Below are 25586 nucleotides of genomic sequence, written 5' to 3'. Positions count from 1 at the left end.
AATTGACTAGACTTTAGACCAACTCATTTTTTTAGGGGTGGAGATACATTTAACCATTTACTGTTAATTGAAGTAAATTACTATTCATCTGGGTGGATTAAATGGATTTTGGGCCAGCTCATTTTTATGGGTTGAGTTGAGTTATAACAAAAAAAATTATGAGCAAAAAGCGCCACCATTTTGTTTTGTTAAGAAAAACGGCACCGTTTTGTTTTGTTGGGTTTAGTTATTGGACTAAAATTGAAATCACTGAACTAAGTACATCGAATAGGCCCATCTCCGCAAGCCCAAGCTCTCTCTACCCGAAACGGCACCGTCCATTCACCAGAAAAATCAACGCCGAAGAGGAGTCCCATCCGCATACGCAACCCAACCCACAAGTGTGTGGATGGAACCGCCTATAACCGACGAACACGTGGAAAGCCACCTCAACCCTAACCTCCCCGCTTCCCAGAGCCTGGAACCGCTTATAAATTCCCAAATCCTCCACCTCCCTTTCTGGAAAACCTCCACAACCCAGTCCAACGGGTTTTTGCTCCTCTTACCTGACATACCACCAAATATCTGTACACCCCCACCACCTGAAACGCAATCCCAGATCTGACCTCCCCCACCGCCCTCCCTCTCTTCTCCGATCGTCTTCTCTTCTCCAAGGTACTTCCCCAATCTCAAATCCCTAATTCCCCATTACATATATCTATACACACAAATATATATATATATATATATATATATATATATATATATATATATAAAACATATACACACGCATGTATGTGTGTGAATTGGATTGTTGCAATTTTTTATTTTTTGATGATGATTTTGCGATGTGCAGGTTGATCTTTGAAAACGATGGTGTCGGACGCGAGCAAGAAGAAGGCGGCGCAGAAGAAGGCGGCGGCGGCGGCAAAGAGAGGTGGGAAGGCGGCGGCGGCAGCTGCTTCGTCAAAGGCGGCTGCGGCCGACAACGGAGCCGATAAGCTGGCCAACGGAGTCGGGTCGATGCATATCTCGGATCGGAATTGCACCGGCGTGCTCTGCTCGCATCCACTTTCTAGAGATATCCGCGTATGTCTTCCAATACGATTTCGTCTCCATTTATTTTTGTTTTGCATATATATATGGTCTTTGTCTCTTTGACATAGAGTATTTAATATGATATCTTAATATTTTTCTTCCTTTTGAGAAATTTAATTTATTTGTGAATTTTTCTTTACTCATGTGATAAGGTGTTCAATGTTCCATTTAAGTTTATTTTTATTTACTTAATTTTTTATCCGAAAAAGTAATGTACGATGAGACAATGTAATAGGCCCATGGGAGAAATTAGTTAGTTTTCGTAAGCTGCAAATATGGTTGAATGTTGTAGGAGAAGGGTGATAGAGCAAGAAGAATTAGATGCAGTGTTTTTCTTTTATTTGCACAGTAAATTTTATTTATTAAAGTTTAAAGCTTTAAGGTTTTAGTATTTAGTTATCTGCTCAAATCTATATTTGTTGCTCGACTAGGAAGGTTTCGTTTTTGATATTGTGTGTACAAGTGAATACTTGATTTCCTAGTTTTTTAAAGGTTGTAATCTAGTTTTGTTATTAGTTTGGTATCATGGTTTGAAACCTTTTTAGGTATTAAGATTAAATTAATGTGTTTCATTTGCTCTCTGTTTTCTAAACAATGGATTCAGTTGATTTTCCAATTGAAATGGTTGGTAATAGTGATGAAATGACATTTTTTGTGCCCATTGCAGATTGAGTCTCTGTCAGTTACCTTCCATGGGCATGATCTGATAGTTGATTCTGAACTGGAGCTTAATTACGGAAGGTTAGTTGTACATGTTTTATTCAAGTATAAAAAAAATCATGATTTAAGTAATTTTGTTTTACTTATAGATATGCTAAAGTTGTGTGTTTCATGTTCCCTTTCAGACGCTATGGTTTGCTTGGGTTGAATGGGTGTGGTAAATCCACCCTCCTAACTGCCATAGGGCTCCGAGAGCTTCCAATTCCGGATCACATGGATATCTATCATCTCAGCAGGGAAATTGAAGCTTCAGACATGTCTTCACTTGAGGCTGTCATTAGCTGCGATGAGGAGAGGATAAAGTTGGAGAAAGAAGTTGAAGAACTGGCAGCTCAGGTATGCTGTAGTAAATTAAATGTTAGATTTTGTATTACTTTGCTCTTTGGTAATCAAAGTACATAACCAGAGTTTGGTTAGTCGTTATAAATTAATGTGAATAAATTTAAGGGTAAAAACTAACAGGTTTGCATAATTTGGTATGAAAATCCTCTTTAAATGACCCTACACTATGTTTGGATGAAGGAAATAAACTTGGAATTTGGATAAAGGTCAGAATTTATAAATTGACATGCACCAATTCCTTTGTTTGGATTCATAAACATAGAAATTTTGAATTTCCGCATGGAAAAAAACTTGGAATTTGGGACATCCAATTCCCAAGTTTAAATACCATGTAAATAGGTGTCATTTCCCAATTTCTATGATTGAGAGTTTAAAAATAACAAATTCTGTATTCAATTCCATTATTCTTTTAGGTTAACCAAACAAGAAAATTCACAAATCTTAGAAAATAAAATCTCGTCATTTCAATTACCGTGATTTTAAAATTTCTTAGTAATCTTAAATTTCTTGATCCAAACATAGTGTTATAGTTTCTTAGCGTAATGTTACATGGGTTTTGTAAACTTTCCGGGTTAATAACGTCACTAGTATGCTCCAGTAACCTATTCGCAGAAGTCTAGATGCTTTTATTCATTGTGTATCATAGATCATACAGTCATTGCTTCAACTCGTTAGAGAGGATAGAGTCATCGCTTCAACCCATTAGAGGATAGGATCTAGTAATGGAATTGTAATAGTGCTTTTGTTTTACGCAACTTCCTACCTTTGTAAGCATTTCTTATGACTTGTTTTACCTATTTTTAGGATGATGGCGGTGGAGAGCAGCTTGAACGCATTTATGAGCGCCTTGAAGCATTGGATGCAGCAACTGCAGAGAAGCGTGCTGCTGAAATTCTTTATGGTCTTGGGTTTGACAAGCAGATGCAAGCGAAGAAAACTCGGGATTTTTCTGGTGGGTGGAGAATGAGGATTGCACTTGCACGTGCTCTTTTTATAAACCCAACCATCTTGTTGCTTGATGAGCCCACCAATCATCTTGGTAAGTTTAACTGGTTCGAAATTTTAGTTATTGTGTTAGATTTTTATTTACTCTATTCCGTGGTATTGAATAGTCTGTAGTATGGAAGGAATTTTGTTGTTTATGGGTTATATTTCCTTTCTTTTTAAATTGTTTTTACTCTGCATGCCATCGTGTAAAGAGTCTTTATACTGTTGTGAGAAAACGGGATGGAGAAGGAAAGGAAAGGAGAGACCTAAAACAGAAAGTAGTTGGGTATGGTAGTTGTTGGCTTTAGTTTTTCAAATTTGAGTTTTGTGAGTTGTTTTTTATGTTATAGATTGTCTTTTGTATGGCCTGTGAAATCACATTACCTAGTTAATTTTCCACTTTACAGGCCTAATCTTTTAGGTTCTTTTTTTTGCTCATTATATGGGCAGGATAGTTCTCATTACAACTAGACTTTCGTTGTAGCATCAGGTTTGGTGGTGTAGTGGGTTTCACCATTTTCTTATCTGGTTATAAAATGTATAGCCAGTGTCCAAGATTGGTTGGATTGGTCCACTTATCAGTGACCAAAAGTCATGGCAAGTGTCTTCGCCCATGAGCGGTAGGTCTCGGGTTCGAGACTTGGGAGCAGCCTCTCCATAAATGGGGGTAAGGCTAGCCGACATTCATCTCTCCCAGACCCTGCGTAAAGCGGGAGCCTTGTGCACTGGGTACGACCTTTTTAAGTTTAGGTTAATTGGGGGGATCAAATGGTACTTTTTACTGGTGTGGTGTCATTCCTGAACCAGCAAAGGGAGTTATGTGCAGCCATCTCCTTCCCATTGTCTTGTTAATACAGATTTGTCATTTTAGTTTTCTGAGTTATCATGAAAAAGTGGAGAGATTGGATGCATTTTTTTCAAACAGTACAACTTCGCATAAAGAAATTCTGACTCACCCCCATCCCCAACATTTATTTTTCTTGTTTAGGTTGACTTCTGAACGGTATTAGTTTGGCAAACTTATTTCACTGTGGTGATACTCAGTGTCTGTGCAGCTGTTTGACTCCGTTAATATGATTTTGTGTCCGTCTTTTGGTACAACATATTTTTATAGCTTGAGTTGCTCATGGTTAGTTGTCTTACCTTGTTAACAGATCTAGAAGCTTGTGTGTGGTTGGAGGAGATGTTGAAGAATTTTGAGCGAATCCTGGTTGTTATTTCACACTCCCAGGACTTCTTGAATGGTGTCTGCACAAACATCATCCACATGCAGAACAAGAAATTGAAGATCTACACTGGAAACTATGATCAGTATGTTCAGACCCGTTCTGAACTGGAGGAGAACCAGATGAAGCAGTATAAGTGGGAGCAGGAACAGATTTCTAACATGAAGGAATATATTGCTCGGTTTGGGCATGGGTCAGCAAAACTTGCTCGCCAGGCGCAGAGCAAAGAGAAAACCCTAGCAAAAATGGAGCGCGGTGGGCTTACAGAAAAGGTGGCAAGAGACAGGGTTCTGATCTTCCGTTTTGTCGACGTGGGAAAGCTGCCGCCACCAGTTCTTCAGTTTGTTGAAGTCTCATTTGGTTACACTCCAGATAATCTGATCTACAAGAACATCGACTTTGGTGTTGATCTGGACTCGCGTATAGCTCTGGTTGGGCCAAATGGAGCTGGAAAGAGTACTCTCTTGAAGCTGATGACGGGGGAGTTGTTTCCTTCTGATGGCATGGTCCGGCGGCACAATCACCTTAGAATTGCCCAGTTCCATCAGCACTTGGCTGAGAAGCTTGATATGGAACTGTCTGCCCTAGCGTATATGATCAAAGAGTACCCAGGAAATGAGGAAGAGAAGATGAGGGCTGCAATCGGTAGGTTTGGACTCTCGGGCAAGGCACAAGTAATGCCAATGAAGAATTTATCTGACGGGCAGAGGAGCCGTGTGATCTTTGCTTGGTTGGCGTTTAGGCAGCCCCAGTTACTGTTATTGGATGAGCCAACAAATCATTTGGATATCGAGACAATCGACTCGCTGGCGGAGGCATTGAATGAGTGGGATGGGGGTCTGGTTCTTGTTAGCCACGATTTCAGGCTCATAAACCAGGTAGCTCAGGAGATATGGGTGTGCGAAAATCAAGCCGTGACCAAGTGGAATGGCGATATCATGGACTTCAAGCAGCACCTGAAGATAAAAGCCGGTTTAGCCGATTGAGACCGATATTGAAGTTCCGTCTCGAGTTTGTAGTAGTTAATTTGCTGGCCTTGCTTACACTTGTATGAGACAATATAGCGAGGGTGTTTAGTATTTCCGAGCCGTCTTCGGAGACTCTTGACTACGACGGAAGACGAGATCGGAAACGGGCGAAGGCTTGGTTATTGTTTCAAGCCGGCGGCAGTTTCTATTGCCCTTTGCCCGGTTTGTAGGTGGTATTTTTCTCTACATACCCTTTCCGCATATTTTGCTTGGTTAGCAGCCAAGTTCGATTAAGATTAGTACTATTATTATGAGATAGTTGTTATTTTAGGTAGACACTGTTTGCCTATGGTATGTTTATGTTATACTATTCCCTCGAACTGAAAGGGTATGTTGTACTTATCTGCATTATTTATTTATAAATACTGGAATTTCTATCTTCTTCTGTGTCGTGGGATGGCATTTGTCATGGAATCTACTATTAAGGTTTTAAAATTGTATTGTTTTGTATAACGTCTGAAAATTGTGTTCCCTTTTTAATAAATGTGTTGTAATGTGATGTATAGATCGACACAATTACGAGTTTTATGCTCAACGTGTCATCAATTTAGCTAAAATTGGACAAAAAAACGTAACTAGCTACAATTTTAAAACATTGGGAGCAATGTGAGAGATTGAAATTTCATGGCTCATTTTAAAAATAACCAAAAAATGGAGTGTGAAATGTAGGTAGCTCTACCCTTTATCTCAAGTCTCATGGAACAGTAAAGATCCTCATCCAAAGGCACCATTAGAGCTAGGGTAATGCAAATGAAACTAAGGATTAGTTTGGTATTGCTGTGTTTTGAAAAAAAAAACTGTTTTTATTGTGCCGTAAGAATAAGGAGTTGTGAAATATAGTAAAGTGTTTGGTAACAATAATTGTAAAAGTGCTTTTTATAAAAAAAACAGTGTTATAGTGTTTGATAAATATTTACATAAAACAGCTGTGATTGTGTAAAATGACAAAAAAAAAAAAAAAACAAAACAAAACAAAACTTATGAGCCTTTCTTCCTTTCTTTTTGCCAAAAAGTTCATGATTGTTTCTTTTTATCCTTTCCTTTGTTTCCCTTTCTTTCTAGCTTTTTCATTCTTCTTTCTTTATATTTCGTTCTACCAAAATGTTTCTGGCTTGTCTTCCATTTTTCATCAATGATCCCTCCTGAAATTTCAAAGTCCTCACCCACCTTCGTCCCTTTGCATTTCTCTTTCAGTTATGGCGATCTAGAACTTTTGTCCTCACTCCCATTTCTATTTCCTGCATTTGGATTTCCAAGGCATTACATGTTTTGGAAGGTGCGGTGGTGGATGGGTGGGTGGGATATGGGTTATCATCTAGCAGGGAGTGGGTTAGGATCATGGTCTGCGAGGTGGCGATGGGTGTATTTGGTGGGGATTGGGAGAGAGATGAGGTGGCGAATCTAGGGAGTAAGAAGAGATAGAGGGGATGAAGTGGTGAATCTGGGTAGTATGGCGTCGAAGAGTGACTAGAAAAAGGGGGTGGAGTACAGAACTGGGATGAAGGAAAAAGAGAGGGTAAGGTTGCCGTTTTGAAAAATTCATTTGATGGCATTGTTTACTCGTGTATTATGATAAAAAACTGGTTTTCCAAAGCTAGGTTTTGCTACTTTGCCTTTTTAGCTTTTTTTTCACCTAAAACTATGAAAAAAAAGCTGATTTTGAAAGTTTACCAAGCACAAACAAACTGGGTGCTTTTTTTCATACCCATATTTTTTTTTACAGTTAAGCAATACCAAATTGGTACTAAACCTTTAAACAAAATTTTATAAACCATATGACATGGTTGTTGATTATTTGATTATTGTTGAAGTGTTGATTAACATGCTTCTTTTTTATTGATGACTCATAATTTGATTTGTAAATTTGGTTAAAAAATTTGGCCTTACTAACACATTATCATTCGAGTTATATCATCTCCTTCAATGCTTTACTTATCTGATATCAGGGAAGTGAATTGAGAAAGTTAAATATCTTTCATGTATTGAATTATTGATTGTGAAATGTTGAAGTCGCATTTTTTATATTATGTATTTAGTATTCGTTAGTAAACACATAGGTAGTAGGAAATGGAAATGGATAATTTCCGGATCCATTTCTCCTAATCCACCAAATTAGGGAATCTGTGCCATTAAAATATGATCCAACAACTGAAGTTATTAGAACTTTTAAAGTAGCCTCCTGTTTGTAGCCGTTTGATCAAATTTCAATGGTACATATTCAATGATTTGGTGGATTATGAGGAAGGGATCCGGAGATGATCCCTTTCCGTAGGAAATTAGGTATTGAAATAATTTCAATACTTAAACGTGTCCTTTCCAAGTATACTTATGTCATTGTAACACCCTCTGCAATGTTATGTATCTGATGATGTTATCCATCTGTAATAATATATTTTGTTCTATTCACCTTGTCTGTGTTTATAGTCTTCGTTTCTTTTCTGGTCAAATTGTTAATAGTAATTTTCATGCTTCACTTTGCCCCCTATAATCTAATCCATGTATGTCAACGTCATGCTTGGGCTGAATTACATTAGTAATGAAATCTGGCGGTTTCTCAAATCATGAACAGAGAACAAAGAGAACCATTGAAGCGGGCAGTACAAGCTAAAGCGGTGTGCAATACCATTGGCTTTGGCAATGCACATGGATAGGAAAAGCTTCAGTGATCCCACCGATGAATGCTTTGGTGTCCTCTTAACAATAAGCTTGACGTGAGACATATCGCGTGAAAATCCTGCATAGCAGCCACAACTAGGGATGGGCAAATACCCATTGGTTATAGGTAACCACGGTTACCCGTTTATTTAAATTTCACGATTACGGTTATGGGTAATTGTTTAGATAAATAAACGGTTATGGGTATAACCGTTTACCCACGAAATTTAAATGGGCGGTTATGTGTATTAATCACGGTTATAAACGAGTAACCATTTACCCATTTATTTTATATATGTAAAATTAACACAAACCATGTTTCTTATCAGACAAAACTTAGATCAATACTATTGACTATAATGCATTATTTCTATAGCTAATATAATATAGTTTTCCTTAACCACTTTAAATTTCATGGTCCATTATATATATTATGGTAATATTTTACATTCCGAGTCAAATAACCCAAGAATACTATCTTTTAACAGTTTTCATAACCCAAAAATACTTAGTAAATTTTATATTACTTTCATTGCTAACAGTTAAAAATATCGTCTGTTAACTATTATTTCAATTATTGGAATGATATACGGACTTAAAAAATTAAAATGCGGAAATATATGATGAATGTACCTATAACGGTGTTTAATTGTTAGAAAAATAAAATTATGACAAATTTTTCTTTTTTAATTTTCAAGTTGTTAAAAAAGACACGTAGACGGGTGAAAAAGAAGTAAATGGTTAAAAAGAAAGGATAAAGGGTTTAAAAATGATAAATGAGTAAACGGGTACTAAACGGTTACGGTTAAATGGGTGCACGGTTATAGGTATCGTTAACCGTTTATAAATGGTTATGGTATGGGTATAACTGTTTAGACAATTACCCAACAGGTAAACGGTTATGCGGATATGAGAATAAACGGTTATGGATAAATAACTGCGGTTATCCGCCCACCATAACCGTTGTCCATCCCTAGTCACAACTTAAAGTGAATCACTCTCAATGACAAGATTTTGAAAATCCCTCCTAAGCCAACGCCAAACTTTCTCTAACCGCCAAAGCCTCAAATTGAAGCGGAGAAAACATACGTTCAAATCTGCACGTTTGGGCTGCAACAATTCTCCCTGATCGGCATGAACCACCATGCCCACACAACCAAGTTTTCTCTCTGGACACCGAGTTCCGTCCACGTTAACTTTAAGGAAGCCTTTATGAGGTCTCTCCCACATAATTAGCCAGTGACCATCAGAAATAGGGATAAAAATACTTAATAATACTTGCAAACGAATAAAGTAATCATAGTATAGTCAGCTCTAGTAAGATCGTCTTCCACATGGATTATTTAAAACAATTTTTGTCAAAGCCAAATCTTAATTAATTATTTAAAACAAGAGAAAAAGATTGTTTACTACCCTCATGTTTCGTGGTTTTCAACATTTAGTACATCAATTTTTTTTCGTCCCAGAGTCATACCTAAAGTGTAAATTTTGGGACAGTCTCATACATCTGTTAGTCAAACTGTTAAGTGTTCCGTTAACTGTGACGTTACGTCCATGTAGACAATGACTGGGCGCCACGTGGGTCACCATGTGGATTTAAAAAAAAAAAAAAAAAAAAAAAAAGGGGTTTTCACTTTTTTTTAGTGGTTCAAAAAAAAATTCTTTTTTTTTCCCTTCTTCTTCCTCCTCTTCCTCCTCCTTCTTCTTCTTTTAGGCAGATTATTTTTTCTTGTTTTTTTCCTTCATCTTCCTCCTCCTCATCCTCCTTTTCTTCCTCTTGGGCAGATTTGTTTTTTTTTTCCTTCTTCCTTCTTCTTCTTCTTCTTCTGGGCAGATTTGTCCTCCTCCTTCTTCAGGGCATATTCGTTTTTTTTTTCTTCTTCTTCCTCCTCATCCTCCTCCTTCTTCTGGGCAGATTTGTTTTTTGTTTTTTTTTTTTCTTCTTCTTCTTCCTCCTTCTTCTTCTTCTAGGCAGATTTTTTTTTTTCCTTCTTCTTCCTCCTCCTCCTCATCCTCCTCCTTCTTCTTCCTCCTTCTTCTTCTTCTAGGCAGATTCTTTTTTTTTTTTCCTTCTTCTTCCTCCTCCTCCTCCTTCTTCTTCTTCTTCTTCTGGGCATATTCGTTTTTTTTTTTCTTCTTCTTCTTCTTCTGGTTTTTTTTTTGTTTTTCCTTCTTCTTCTTCTTCCTGAGCGTGGAGTCGAGGATGGTGATGGGAGGGTGGACACGGGTGGGATTGAAGATGAAGGTTTTGTTTGTTTGTTTTTTTTTTAATAAATAAATATATTTTTAATTTAATTTAATTTTTTAATTTTCACATGGATGACATGTGGCGCCCAGTCATTGTCCACATGGGCGCCACGTCACAGTTAATGGGAGACTTAACAGTTTGACTAACGGTGTACGAGATTGTCCTAAAATTTACACTTTAGGTATGATTCTGGGATGAAAAAAACTTGATGTACTAAATGTTGAAAACCATGAAACATAAGGGTAGTAAACAGTCTTTTGCCCTTAAAACAAAGTTTAAAAATGATTGATTTTGGAATTTAAAATAATAGCAACGAATTTTAATAAAAACAATTAAAGAAATCAGCAAAAGTAAATTAAACTAAAAGAAAACAGGTTTTGAAAATCAAGTTTTAAAAGCATTAGGGATCCACCATCACCTTCACGATATATAGTTTTACCAATTACTTAAAAATTACACATGCAGCTTTGAATATTAGGTTTTCCTTATGCATATTCTCCTCGTGATATTTAATCAAGAACGTATATCTAACATGCAATCTGTATGTGATATTCAAATCAAATATGAATAGGGGTGTGATATTCGTACACCCTTTTTTACTTCTCACACACTTCTTATTAATATATATCATTTGATCTTCTTCAATTCATTTGATTCGACGGTCGAAAAATAAGAGGGTGTGAGAAGTAAAAAGGGGTGTGTGGATAACACACCCCATATGAATATGCAAGGCTCATTAAGCTTTGTGAAAATCTTTTGAAAAACCATGCAACCCTTAAATGCGTGATACTTGCTTTAGTGGAATTACAATTATCAATCACAAGAAGCCCTCTCAATCCTTTGGTGATATTTCGACTGAATTGCATCCAATTACTTATCTAAACATCCTAATGGTCGCAAAGCACTATGACATAAGGACAGTTTAAATACAGTAATTAATAATTCAAAGTATGCATGCATAATATCATAAGCAACTAAATAAAGACTACATATTCATGCTAAGTCTCATGGCCTCGCCCTATCAAAAGAAAGTTGGTTACACATGATCATAATAAAAATCAAAGGAAATATTATTAAGAAAAAGATAGAAAACACCTTGAAAGAAGAATATAAATTGTCCAAACCTAGCCAAATTCTCCAAATGAAGCGTAGAGAACCCTAATGGCCGAATAAGCCTTATTCATACTAATATAAATCCTTCATAGAAAATATCTTCTAAAAACTAGGAAACAAAATAAGTTAAGATAAACTAGGAAATATAATCTTGCACTAATGTGGATAACCTGCCCGTTCAAAGATCTGCCACATCCAGAGCCTTAGACACCCCCAAAACAAGCCCAAAAGAACTCTTTATAAAGCTTCAGATGTCCTGAACATATTTACAAAAGCACCCATTGCCAAAAGACATTAACTTGGACGTCAAACTGGCAGCATTGCGCCATTCGTCACAGTTGAATTAAATTCTGAAATTTTGACACGATCATCTTGAAAGACTAAAAAACCTACTATAAATGGAATTACTCCAAAATCCATTCGTTTGTTCTCATTTTTCCCAAAATAGATTTGCATGTGTAAAGTCTAGTGTTTGGCTTTCCTTGTCAAATATTGTAATTTAACCATCACACATGCTCAATCTAGCTTTAGAATATACTTAGATTATAGGTTGTTGCTGCTGAAGGAAATGTTCAGGAAGTAGCTCATTTCACATCAAGAGGTTTGTTCATGCATGTGCATTTCATATCTCATTTTATGTTGCATTCTGTATAGTTTGATTGTCTAGTTAGTTTTGTGCACTGACTTCTAGTTGTCTAGGCACATAAATTAAGACAGTCCACATGGGTTGACTGACAACTTTCTGATGGTTGTTAGTTTCTGGCCATTGATCTGCCTAGATCTCTTGTGCAGTCAACAAGTGTCATGGGGACAAGTTGGCTAATGGAAAGTCAGATTTCCTTGGGTATATCTGCTCCTAGGGTCTTATTTTGTTCTTGGGGGTTTAGAATTTATTTTAGAGAGAGATAGTGCTTTCAAATCTTTGAGCTTGCCTCTTCTTCATTTATGGAACCCTAGCTACAAAACCAACTTCATGCATTAAACACTCAATCATTGTATATTAGGATGGCAGTGTTTTAAAATTTTGCATTAAGTTCATGGTCTGGTTTTAAGCTTTAAATCCATTTTTAGACCAAACTTTTGGATTCAAGTTAGATTCTTCCTTCAACTGTTTGACTGGATAATCTGACTAGTCATTTGAATCCAGATTTTATATGCAACATCATATCATTTCGTGATTGGAGTTGATATCAGTATCGCAAGGTGTAAAGCTTAGGAGGCGCTGCCACTTAGTGAAGACCGAAGGCGTTCATCTCGTGTAAGGCAAGGTTGTACAAAGGTAAAGTTGCACCGTAAATAGGAATCTAGGAATTGAGCTTGTGTGATCTTTGTATGAAGCTTTGTTTACACTAGTGGATTGGACTCAATGGAGAGTCCCCGGTTTTTTAACCCAGAAGTGAATTTTTCCGGCAAAAAATATCTTATGTTCAAGTTACATTTATTGAGTTCAAGTTATGTTTATTGTGTCACACATCCCACACACACATACATGGTACATATATTTGTTGAACATCTAAATGGCATGTGTTCCCTGTTATGCTCACTTGACACATTGATAACTTGCAACGAACTACAGCTTTGCTGACAAGGATAGTTTTTGGAAATTGAAATTGGTATTTGAATATTAGATTTATTGACTAACAAATCTATCTTAGTTGACTAGCGGGCTTGACTAGTCAGTCTAGCATATTATAATTTTTATATACAGGTTATTCCACCTGGTACCAATTTCAATTGGTATAAGAGCCTTGCTCTAGATATACATAGAGTGATCTCTAGGATTTACTGGTATTGGGTGGAATCTCACCATAGGTCGTATCGTGTCGATAGCTCGTGTAATACACCTTAATTCTTTGATGGTACAAATTATGCTGCTTGGAACGAGAAGTTTCAAATCTTTCTAGAATCACAAGATCTTATTGTTGTTGATTATCTCACTCTTGAGTGGAAAGCTCAATCGAGGCTAGTCAATGGAGAGTCTATGATTAAGCTAAAAGGTGAATGGACTCAAGGAGAAATTGCTTCGGCTATGGCAAATAGGAAAGCAACGAATGCAATTGTTTCTGCCATTTCATCTAATCAATTTGTTCATGTTCGATATTGCATTACTACCAAGCAAGCTTGGGAAAAACTTTGAATTCTTCATGAGCGTGATAAACAAGTGAGAGATCTAAAGCTCCAAATGACCCTTTCAAATTTTGAGAATTTGAAAATGCTCGAGTCTAGGACTTTCTCGATCTTCTATGAGAAAGTTGAAATGTTAACAAATGAAGCCTTGGGGTTAGGGAAACCTATTGAAGAAATAACCATTGTTCAAAAGATTTTGAGATGCTTGCCCAAGAGATTTCAAGCAGAGAATGCTACCATTCAAGAGTTTCAGGACCTAAATGAGATCAAGCTTGAAAAATTGGTTGGGAAACTCATTACCTATGAAATGGATCTTAACATGGATGAAAGTGACTCCAAGAAGAGAAAAGAAGTGGCCCTTCATGGTGTTCAGAACTGTGAGGCTGTTGGTGATGTGTGTAGACATGCCTCAGAAGATAATCTTACTCTATTCGTCAAACAAATTCAAAAGAATTCTCAAAAACAAAGGAAGGATTCTAAATGGTTTAGTGAGCCATCAAACAGTCGAGAAAAACAACCCACTGGAGTGAAGAATAAAGGGTTCACTAGAAAATGAGACAAATGTTTATTAAAGGTACCTGGTCCTTGCTTTGCATATGGTGGAAGTGGGCACTGTGCAACTGATTGCGCTAACACCAAACTCTTTGGTCAAAAGCGAGAAAAGGCAATGATGGTTGCTTGGAGTGATGACAATGAACAAGGTTTTGTGTAGTTTGATGAGTCATCATATGATAAAGAAAAGGTTGTTGCTTTCGTTGCTCAAATTGAGGAAGTGTCTTTAAGTGACGATGATTCTGTTCTGAATGTGAAATAGGAGATGACTTATAATGAATTGTGCATTAAGTATGAAACACTATTTGATGAGACTTGCTTTACAAAAGTGAAGAAGATTGAACTAGCTAAGAAAGTTACTGAGTTACAAAAGGAAAACAAGTCTTTTCGTTTAGTCAGAATTGAACTGGATAAAAAGATTGGTTATCTTGAGGCTCATGTTGAAGAGCAAAATGAGAAAGCTCATAATTGCAATGACAAAGTTGAAGATAAAGATGTCATCTCTATTCTTGAAGCTCAGGTCCAGAACTGCTAAAATCTCAAGAAAACTTGACAAATCAAATTCATGTGTTGAAGGCAAACAATGTGATGTATCATGAGGCTGACAAAAAACAACTACTTGAGCTAAATGAGGCAAATGATAAAGTTATTTGCCTTACTATTGGAGCTGAAAAATTTGACAAGTTGCTTAGTTTTGGGAAACTACACGGTGAAAAAAGTGGTATTGGTTTTGTAAAAAGTGGCTCAAATTCTATTCCCACCAAAACAATTGTGAGAGAATCTAGGCTTGTATCTCAGAATGTCAAACCATGCCATGTCCAAAGACAATATTTGTTCCTATGTGTCATCATTGTTGTGAAGTTGGGCACATTCGTCCAAAATGAAGAAAATTCTACTCTAAAAAGACCAACTTGTTGAAGGACCATGTGGACCGTCTAGTCATCGAAGTCAACAGAATTGCTCAGCTTGTTCATTCTTCTTCATCAAGAAATATTAAGCAAAGTTCGAATTGGGTTCAAAATGACTCAAACAGGTGCCTTGTTGTTTTAAATGCTCTATCGGTTACCAAGCCAAATGTATGGTATCTTGATAGTGGATGCTCTTGTCACATGATTGGAGACAAGGAGGCTTTCTCATCTCTTACTCCCTTTATTGGCGGTGGTGTTGTGTTTGGTGGTGGAGATAAGTCTCAGATCATAGGGAAATATGATGTCAAGATCCCTGGATTACTGAAGCTTAAAAATGTTAGCTATGTTGATAGGTTGAAGTCAAATCTCATTATCATTAGCCAGTTATGTGATGATATGGCTGAAGGAAAAATTTTGTCCTAGTTAAGAACATTTGAACACATATGCAAACTAATAACACTTTAAAGTAAGCATGCATTCAAAAACAATTCTAAAACCCATGACTTTCAAAGCCTAGTGAATGGCCTCAAGACTCTTTAACAACATTAAAGAGAAAAAAAGATTTTAAGATTCATTACCCTTGAAGCTCATCCTTGTTTACACAAGGAATTCACCCAAGTGGAGGGCCTTCAAGTCACCTCCTAGCTCCTTAGATATTCCTTGTGATTTTCTTTCTTTTGACCTTTGCTCCTTGAGGACATGAGGAAAGGATCTCCAAGAACACCAAAGATTTAGTGTCTCTAAGTCTCCATACCAAGGATAAGGTGTGAAGATGAAATGGATGACTTACAGGAAGAAAGATTGCTAGCTATCCTTCCCCTAAATGACCAGCCTCTATGGAGAAAAAAAGAGAAAAAGTTTCTCTTCTTTTCCTCAAGAAAACCCCTAGTGAGATAATGGCTATAAAGTTGCCTTTATACCACCTCACATGTGAGTGGCAAACTTGCAATTAAGCCAAGTTTGCATCCACTCACCCTAGGCCGATTTTGACTTTGTTTTTGGGTTAATTTCCATTTAGTTTTAGTTGTCACACAACCTAAACTCAATTGGCCTTGTGGACCAAAAACCCTTGTAGGCCCCGAAACCCAAAACCAACTTAAAAGCCCAATACGAACCTTTCGTAAGATTAATTAATTAATTAATTAATTTTGACCATTCTCAATTAAACTATTTAATTGTTTATCCATCTCATATATATTTCTTCACTTTCATCCTTACTCGGTATACGATCCATTAGGTTCTAATTAGCGAGGCAGTGGGTGATTGTTACTCTTAACGATCGATTGTGAATTGAAACTACATTTCAATTCTCCATTTGATGAAGATTAGTGTTTGATAATCCTCAGGGCTTCCATAAACCATAAGTGACACATAGCAGTATGTCATGGCTACCCAAGCTAAGTAAAAGTGGTTGGAGAACCTATCCAATTACAATTACAATGCAATACGGTCCTTCACAATACTCTTAATCACATTATTTGAGTGATAGTTTGTTTCATGTCTACTATCCAATGTGATACTTCTCTATGTGATTCAACTTAATATGATTTGGACCAAACTTCCTAAGTCATATTCGTATGGTTTGGCCAAAGACTCCCGAATCATATCTCAGAGTATTCTCCCTCTACCATGGAATGTTAGAGATCCCTTGTTGTGCATTCATATGCCTACATGACTAGATAGCTTGACCCCAACAATGCCGTGGACACTCTCAATGGAATGCCTTTAACATGATCAAAGATCAAGAATCCAACCATTAGACATCTATGATGCCTCAGGTTAAAGGATTACTTTGCATATTGCAACTTAAGAGTTCTTACATGACATGTATGTTCGAACTCCTTTTGATCGTTGTTCAGTGTACTCAATTACCTTTTGAGCACCTATGTGTTTGTCCCAGTGTCCAACACTGAATGACTTAAGACTAGTCATACTCACGCTTGAGTTAACATAGCACATACTAACCTTAGCGGATTGTCAATGCCCAATTGGCAATCCTATGGCTAGGTACGTTTTAGGAATGAACATAGGAGAAAAGTCTCGTTAATCTAACTTACTTAGATCACTTCTCTCTTAGATTAAATACACTCATTGGATTCCCTTATTGCTTAAACACACAATACAATAAATAGTGATTAACAATAAGATTTTCCCTTCATTAAACATATTATAGTTTAACACAATAAGTATTCCAAAAGCTATTACATCAAACGAGTGGCTTTGTGGGCATACTTCCAACAATGGCGGATGAAGTGTGCTTCTCAAAAAGAGGGTGTTGGATTGTAAATGGACATGGAAAGAACTTGCTTGTACTCTAGAGATTTGGAGACAATTACTACATTCTTGATATCTCTAAAGTTGCTTAATACTCCAAGTGCCATAAAGCTATTGATGAAGCTAGTGTTCTGTGGCATAAGAGACTTGGGCATGTGAACTTCAAAGACCTCAAGAAGTTGTCCAAACATGAAGTTGTGAGAGAGCTAACACATCTTTCTGTTTCTGACTCATATGTTTGCAGACCATGTCAGCTGGGAAAGCAATCTAGAGTGGCACACAAGAAAGTGACTGACAACTGAACAACTAAGCATTTTCAATTGATTCATATGGATCTTGTTGGACCAATTCAGACATTATCTCTTGATGGCAAAAAGTTCATCTTAGTAATTATGGATGACTACTCTGTATTCACTTGGGTATGCTTTTTAAGAGAAAAATCTGATACCTTTCAATAGTTCCTCATTGTGTACAAAGTAATGTTGAATGAATCTCTGTCTAGCCATTCTGTTCTAGTCAGAATCAGAATTGATCATGGAACCGAATTTGAGAATGATGACTTTGATGATTTATGTTCAACCAACAGCATCAAACATGAGTTTTCTGCTCCAATCACCCATTGACAAAATGGTGTAGTGGAAAGGAAAATTTGTGTTTTGATTGAGATTACTAGGGTGCTAATTAACAGCAAAAACTTGGCAAATCACTTTTAGGCCGAGGCAATGAACATTGCTTGCTACATCTCAAATCGTGTGTTCCTCAGACCTAGCATTAATGTGACTCTTTATGAACTCTAGAAGGGTAAGAAGCCAATGGTAAAATATTTCAATATGTTTGGAAGTGTGTGTTACATTCTACGTGATCGAGAACATCTTGCAAAGTTTGACATTTAGAGTGATGAAGGAATCTTCCTGGGGTACTCAAACACAAGATGGGCCTATAGAGTTTATAATTTGAGGACAAAGACCACCATGGAGTCCATAAATGTCAAGATTGATGACACTGATGTCCCACCCTCTTTGGTAACTAAAAATGACAATGTGTTATTTCCTTCTTTTAAAGAAAATAATGATGCTTCTGGTGAGTCAAGTGTGGTGTCAGAAAGTGACTATGAGAGTGAATCAAGCACTGATCAAGACTGTCGTGTCCTATTCAAAGACAAACCAAAGTGGGCCAGAGGTCATCGTGATGAGGAAATTGTGGGTCCGATTGACAAATGCGTTAGAACTCGAAGATAAATAGCTGATGAAGTTGCAAATGTTTGCTATGTCTCCCAGATTGAGCTTAAGAATATCAAATATGCTCTAATTGATGATGAATGGATCTTAGCCCTGCAGGAAAAGCTGAATTAGTTTGAGTGGAATGAAGTTTGGTCCCTTGTTGATCGTCTATTGAACACTAATGTTATTAGGACAAAATGGATTTATAAGAACAAGTCTGTTGAGTCAGGAAATGTAATTAGAAATAAGACCAGACTTGGTTCTCAAGGATACTCTCAACTTGAACGTGTTGATTTTGATGAAACCTTCGCTCTTGTTGCTCGTCTTGAATCAGTTAAACTTCTATGTGCTATTGCATGCCGTTTAAAGTTCAAACTTTTTCAAATGGATGTCAAAACTGCATTACTTAATGGATATCTTAATGAGAAGGTCTATGTGAAACAACCAAAGAGCTTTGAGGATCCTCAAAAGCTAGATGGGGTGTACAAACTGAGAAAGGTTCTCTACAGTCTCAAACAAGCCCCAAGTGCTTGGTATGACAGGTTGTCATCTCATCTTCTTACTTATGGCTATTCTCGTGATTTTGTTGATAAAACCTTGTTTGTTAAGAAGGTTAAATCTCATGTTATGATTTCTTAAGTATATGTGGATGACATAGTTGTTGGATCTACTTCTGATTCTTTTGTGAAATAATTTATCGATATGATGACAAGTGAATTTGAGATGAGTTTGGTTGGTGAATTAAACTACTTCCTTGTACATCAAGTGAAACAAGAAAAGGATGGCATCTTCATCTCTCAAACAATGTATGCCAAGAATTTGGTGAAAAAGTTTGGTCTAGAGGGGTCAAAAGCTGCTAGATCTCCCATGAGCACTTGTGCCAAAATTCACAAAGACTCAAGTCGCAAGGATGTTGATTAGACTTTGTATAGAAGCATGATTGGAAGCTTATTCTACTTGATTGACCAGACATCACATTTGTTGTTGGGGTATGTGCACGATTTCAAAGTTGTCCCAATGAGTCTCACTTACAAGCAATCAAAAGGGTCATCAAGTATGTGAGTGGAACCATTGAGTATGGACTTCAATATACTCATGACACCAACACAAACCTGGTTAGGTACATTGATGTTGATTGGGTTGGGTGAATTGACGATCGAAAGAGTACCTCAAGAGAAGCTTTCTATGTTGGGAACAATTTGGTTGCTTGGCACAACAAGAAGCAAATTTTTGTCTCTTTATCTACTACCAAGGCAAAATATGTGGCTATCGGGAGCTATTGCACTCAATTTATGTGGATGAAACAAATGCTCAGTGACTAGGGTATATCTCCATCCACCTTTTTTGTTTATTGTGATAACATGAGTGCAATTGATATCTCTAAGAACCTTGTCCAACATTCGAGAACCAAACACATTGACATTAGACATCACTTTATTAAAGATCTAGTGGAAGCTAAGATTCTTACACTAAACTTTGTGCCAATTGAAAAACAACTAGCTGACATATTCACTAAAGCCTTAGATAATCGATGGTACGAAGATCTTCAACGGTCTATTGGTCTTTCTGTAATGAACTAAATTGTTTGAATAACTACACTTCCAGGTAGTGTCTGTCTTGTCAGCATGCTCATCAGATACCTACGGTTTGTCTTTCTATATGCTTATCTTAACTATCATATATTCATGACATTTTTTGGATTATCCTTGGTTAATTATTTACTGTGATGTCAAATGTTCTTCCTATTATCTTGATGGTCTCTGAAAAATCACTTTTTCAATCATCCAAATCTAGTGATGTTCTTGAATTTAATGTTGCTTTGGCTCTAATTGAGTGGTAGTAACTTTTCTTAATCTATAATCTGGACCATGTGCCAATTTTCTTCTTTTTGTCCTCTCCCCAAATCCAAAAAAGGAAGAAAAAAAAAAAGGGAGAGTGTTTTCTCAAAGGGGTATCTTCAAAAGAAAGAATGTATGATCAAAAGGGAAAATCCATTCATTTAGCTTTCCATGCAATGTCATTAGTAGTGCCTTAAGATCCCCCTCTGTAGGTCATGTATCAAATTCTCTTAAATATCAATGATGATTCATCAATATTTCACCTTCATTCAAATGACCTTGGCATTTCTAAAATTGGTGCCTCACTCAAAGTTCCCTATAAAAATTGGTTTTTCCTTCAAGGCTTATGCCTTGCTTTTTGCGAGTCTTGTCCATTGTCCATTGTTCATATTATGTAGGAAGTGTTGTCTCTTAAGGTCAATGGATTATTAAACGCTTGATTAACTTTGAAAATTCTTTTGAGATTAAATGTTTGGTTCTATGATTTTAAGATGGCTACCCAAAATCATTTTTCCCATACCTTGACACATCACTACAAGATTATGAGCTTGTGTTAATCTCATTATTAATGTTTGTGTATGCCCTTGAAGATTTGTCTATTGAGAACTGCATTGCATGTCTACTTTTTGTGTTCTTCAAATTACATATGTCTTGGAAGCATAGACATTCAAGCTACATTGTAGTTTGTTCTCATCTAGTTATTATGTTGTTGGTTGTTTTTTAGTGCAAAGTTTCAACTGTTATCTTGATCTCTATCATCTTAATGAGTTGCCTTTGGTTGTTTGGGTGCTTTGGCTATGCCTTTTCTCAAATTCATGTTTCAATGGTCATTTCTTCTTTCTGTTGAGTCATTGTCTCTCATCAGATAAATGAAGTTATAATTTAGAATTATGGGGGAGTGTGTTTACATGAAGCGAGTCAATTTTGGGGGAGTCAATTCACAATGCATGCATCTCTTTGTGCTTACTTGTTGCTAGTCTATTTGTTGCTACACTTTGCTTGGGCATATCCATATGATCTATTGCAATTTCTTTATCCGTTGCGGTCTTGTGGTTATTCTCATGTGTTTGTGCAACAAATTTGACTTTTATATGTCATTTCCATCATTTCTTTGTCTTACCATGACAAAATGGGGAACAAAAAAATTTTGTTGTGCCTCATATCTTGCAAGCCTTCACCCATGATAAATTTCACTTATTCTTGTCAAGAGTTGTTCTTTTGTAGGAGTTGTTACTTGGTCTTCTTTTGTTGATTGATGTTCTCTTGAGTGTGGGTTTTGGGTGAATTTAGGTATAGGCTTGGGATACTTTGTCAAGAAAAGTCAAAGGGGGAGATTGTAAAGTCTAGTTTTAAGTGTTTTGCTTTCCTTGTCAAATATTGTAATTGAACCATCACACATGCTCAATCTAGCTTTAGAATATACTCAGATTATAGGTTGTTGCTGCTGGAGGATATATTCATGAAGTGGCTCATTTCACATCAAGATGTTTGTTCAAGCATGTGCATTTCATATCTCATTTTGTGTTGCATTCTGTCTAGTTTGATTGTCTAGTCAATTTTGCGCGCTGACTTCCAGCTGTCTAGGCACACAGATTAAGACAACTCACACGGGTTGACTGATGGTAGTCAGTTTCTGGCTATTGATCTGCCTAGATCTCTTGTGCAGTTAACAAGTGTCATTGGGATAAGTTGGGTGATGGAAAGTTAAATTTCCTTGGGTATATTTGCTCCTAGGGTTTCATTTTGTTCTTGGGGGTTCAAAATTTATTTTAGAAAGATAGTGCTTTCAAAGCTTTGAGCTTGCCTTTTCTTCATTTATGGAACCCTAGCTACAAAACTAATTTCATGCATTAAACACCTAATCATTGTATATTAGGGTTGAATTGTTTTAAGGTTTTGCATTAAGTTCTTGGTTTGGTTTTAAGCTTTAAATCCATTTTTACACCAAACTTTTGGATTCAAGTTAGATTCTTCCTTCAACTGTTTGATTGGAGAATTTGATTAGTCATTTGAATCTAGATTTTAAATGCATATCATAATATCATATCATTTCGTGATTTGAGTTGATATCGATGCGACAAGGTGAAGAGCTTAGGATGAGCTGCTACTTAGTGAAGACTGAAGGAGTTCATCTAGTGTAAGACAAGGTTGCACAAAGGTATAGCTGCTCTGTAGATAGGGATCTAGGAATTGAGCTTGTGTGATCTTTGTATGAAACTTTATTTACACTAGTGGATTGGACTCAGTGGAGAGTCCTCGGTTTTTTAACCCAGAGGTGGGTTTTTCCGGCCAAAAATATCTTGTGTTCAACTTACATTTATTGAGTTCAAGTTATGTTTATTGTGTCACACATCCCACACATACATACATGGTACATATATCTGTTCAACATCTAAATGGCATGTGTTCACGATTATGCTCACATGACACATTGATAACTTGCAACGAACTATAGCCTTGCTGACTAGGATAGTTTTTGGAAACTGAAATTGGTATTTAAATCTTAGATTTATTGACTAACAAATCTATCTTAGTTGACTAGCGAGCTTGACTAATTAGTCTAGCGGATTATAATTTTTATATAGAGATTATTCCACTTGGTACCAAATTTAGCATGTTCTACAATTGAATTATCGAACAAAGTATCAAAATTCTCACAAAATAACAAATAAATTATAATTAAAATTAGGATAAAAATACAGAATAATATCGACTCATCACTGGATGTCAATGAGGAAGATGACACTCGAAGAAGTTTTGAGAGATGGATCAAATGACCCACTACTAAACAAACATCGATACGTCTCTGAGGCCCAGCCCAACATTCATTCACAAATCCTGATTGCTGCCACCAAGCGATGGCCTTTGCAGGTAAAACATTAAGACCTTCCATTTTTCCATTCCAAAGGAGATTGTTTCTAACCCCCCACATCAGACACATAATTATCAACCCTAGTTCAAAATCATGTTGCTTTAGAGTTGAGGCAAGCATAGCCATCCAGTGGCGAAGCTACATAGGGGCAAGGAGGGGCGGCCGCAACCTCTCTCGCTGGAATGAAGCCCTGATTTCTGCGCAGCCGCCGAGTCATTAACATATGGAAGACCACTCGTCCAGATTGCCCCCATTAGCGGCTTCGCCTTTCTCTTCAAAGTTGTAGTCTTCAAGCCAAGCCACTGCCCAACTTCAAAGCCGCTTACATAGCTTACCTGAATTCTTCCAAAACTTGACATCAACAATATATGAGCACATAACTTACCTGAATTCCTCAAAGCTGCTCCTTAATCTCATTTGAACCTCCAAATGACACAATTGAAATCAAGAACACTTGAAACATGAGATTACAGACTAGTTTCTAAAAAATCCCAAATTAAAAAATAAAATTTGAAACCTGATTACATGCCCAATTTAGCACTTTGCAGAGAAGAATAGATTGAAGAGAATATGAAGAAACATATTGCATTTTGGTTTAAAAACCCACGTGGCTGACTACACTCTGTATTTTTGGACTTTGTCATGTGGTGCAACTAGATTGCGCCATGTGTATTCCTCTATTCTCATCCATCTCAAGTCTAGTGAAACATGAATATCCTTTTCTAGGGTATTTTGGTGGATAAAGAAACACAGCTAACTGTTTCACATAGGGTAGTCTGATTTGATTATTTTTGCTCTCAAACTATACACTGAATCAAACGTAATATAAATGTCTCAACTAGTTCGATTTAGGCCTTAAACTAGTAGTAACTAAACTACATTTCATGACTAGTTTGGTTTTAGCATTTCTCCTCAAAAGCATTTGTGAAGATGCATGGTAATTTTTCATCATTAAAAGAAATTAGTGATCTTTTAAAGGAATTGGTGAATACTAAGAGGTGTGAAAGCTGTAAGTTAGTGTATAAGCTTCTTACATGCTTTTAGTGTTACCAGTTGCAACCACTTCCAGGAATAAAGCATTTCTACTATAACTATTGTGAAAACACCACTACATAACAAAATGAGAGATCAATGGTTGATGGATATCATGGTTGTTTACATTGAGAGAAATTTTTTGGCATTTCTTAATAATGAGCCTATTTTGCGATGTTTATATAACATAAAACCTCGTCAACAACAATTATAATTTGTTTGTATTGATAAATTATGAGCAACATTAATATTTTCTAATATAAATATCTAAAAAAATTTAGTTGTCTACATTTTTTATGACCTTTTGTCTTTTTCTATTTCACTCCTCCCCTCAACGATTCATGGCTTTGCCACTGTAGCCATCCACTCCTTAATCGACATCCCATCGCAGCTCCATGGTGGAGGGCCTAGCGGCGACGAAACCCAAGCACAAGCTGCAAAGTGACAGTCCCCCATCAGGTGGATAGAAGACTGGCCTTGAGCACCGCACAGAACACACGTTGCGTGAGACCCAATATATCTCGTCGCCAAGTTCACTCTGTCTGGGATTTATATCGTTGCAGACTCACCACATTCCAACCGTCACTTTTGGAGGCACACGAGCCCTCCAAATCTTCGTCCACAAGTTAGCAAAAGAATCAGACATAGCAGATGTGCATGGATGCATGGGTTGAGCTAAAACTATTGTTTAACATGAGAATACATCAAATCCAGCAATGTTTCACTCATGTACTTTTTGTTATTCATTTTTTATTGGCTAAATAGCCAAAATGGTCCCTGAGATTTGCATAACTCATCACTTTGGTCCTTACCATTTCAAATCAATAAAAGTGGTCCCTGAGATTGTCCACCATCCATCATTTTGGTCCTTCCGTTAAAAACTCCATTAAGTATCTTGGAGCTCTTGGCCGGAAATTTGGGCAATTTTCAAAGCTTCGTAACTCAATCGTTTCTTAACCAAATTCGACCTATAATATATCAAAATGAAGATAGAAAAGTATAGAATACGATTATACCTATTTGGAAGCCCAATGGCTGCCAGAGATGGCAGGAAAATAGCCTCAAAGTTGACTGGTCCAAGGGAAAACTGGGTAAACTTTAAACGTTCATAGCTTCTTAAATACTCAACTAAATCAAGTGATTCAAAAACAAAAATAATACTTCTTGACGAGATGAAGAGAATGGTACCTTTTTTGATGGCTAACTAGCTGTGGTTTAGCCGGAAAATGGCTCGAAAGTGGCTAACTTGAGACCAAGACAGCCACTTTCGAGTAGTTTTCCGGAAAAAACATGGCGATTTAACTATCAAAAAAGATACCATTATCTTCCTCTCGCCTAGAAGTAAGATTTTCGTTTTTGAATCACTT

The 25586-nt window shown here is 36.8% G+C and overlaps 1 protein-coding gene across 1 annotated transcript; it reads left to right on the top strand.

Annotated features, from left to right (window-relative positions):
• The first annotated feature begins 486 nt into the window (after positions 1-486).
• LOC126590133 (ABC transporter F family member 1) lies at positions 487-5759 on the top strand. Its single transcript, XM_050255655.1, has 6 exons — positions 487-654; positions 836-1068; positions 1745-1818; positions 1923-2133; positions 2944-3178; positions 4281-5759. The coding sequence occupies exons 2-6, from the start codon at positions 853-855 to the stop codon at positions 5336-5338; spliced, it is 1794 nt and encodes a 597-aa protein (XP_050111612.1). The 5' UTR covers positions 487-654; positions 836-852; the 3' UTR covers positions 5339-5759.
• Positions 5760-25586: the final 19827 nt, after the last annotated feature.

Source organism: Malus sylvestris, chromosome 11 (genome assembly GCF_916048215.2).
Source record: "Malus sylvestris chromosome 11, drMalSylv7.2, whole genome shotgun sequence".
NCBI lineage: Eukaryota > Viridiplantae > Streptophyta > Magnoliopsida > Rosales > Rosaceae > Malus > Malus sylvestris.
The sequence above is the reverse complement of the archived record's forward strand: the minus strand, read 5'-3'. Positions and strand labels throughout refer to the sequence as shown.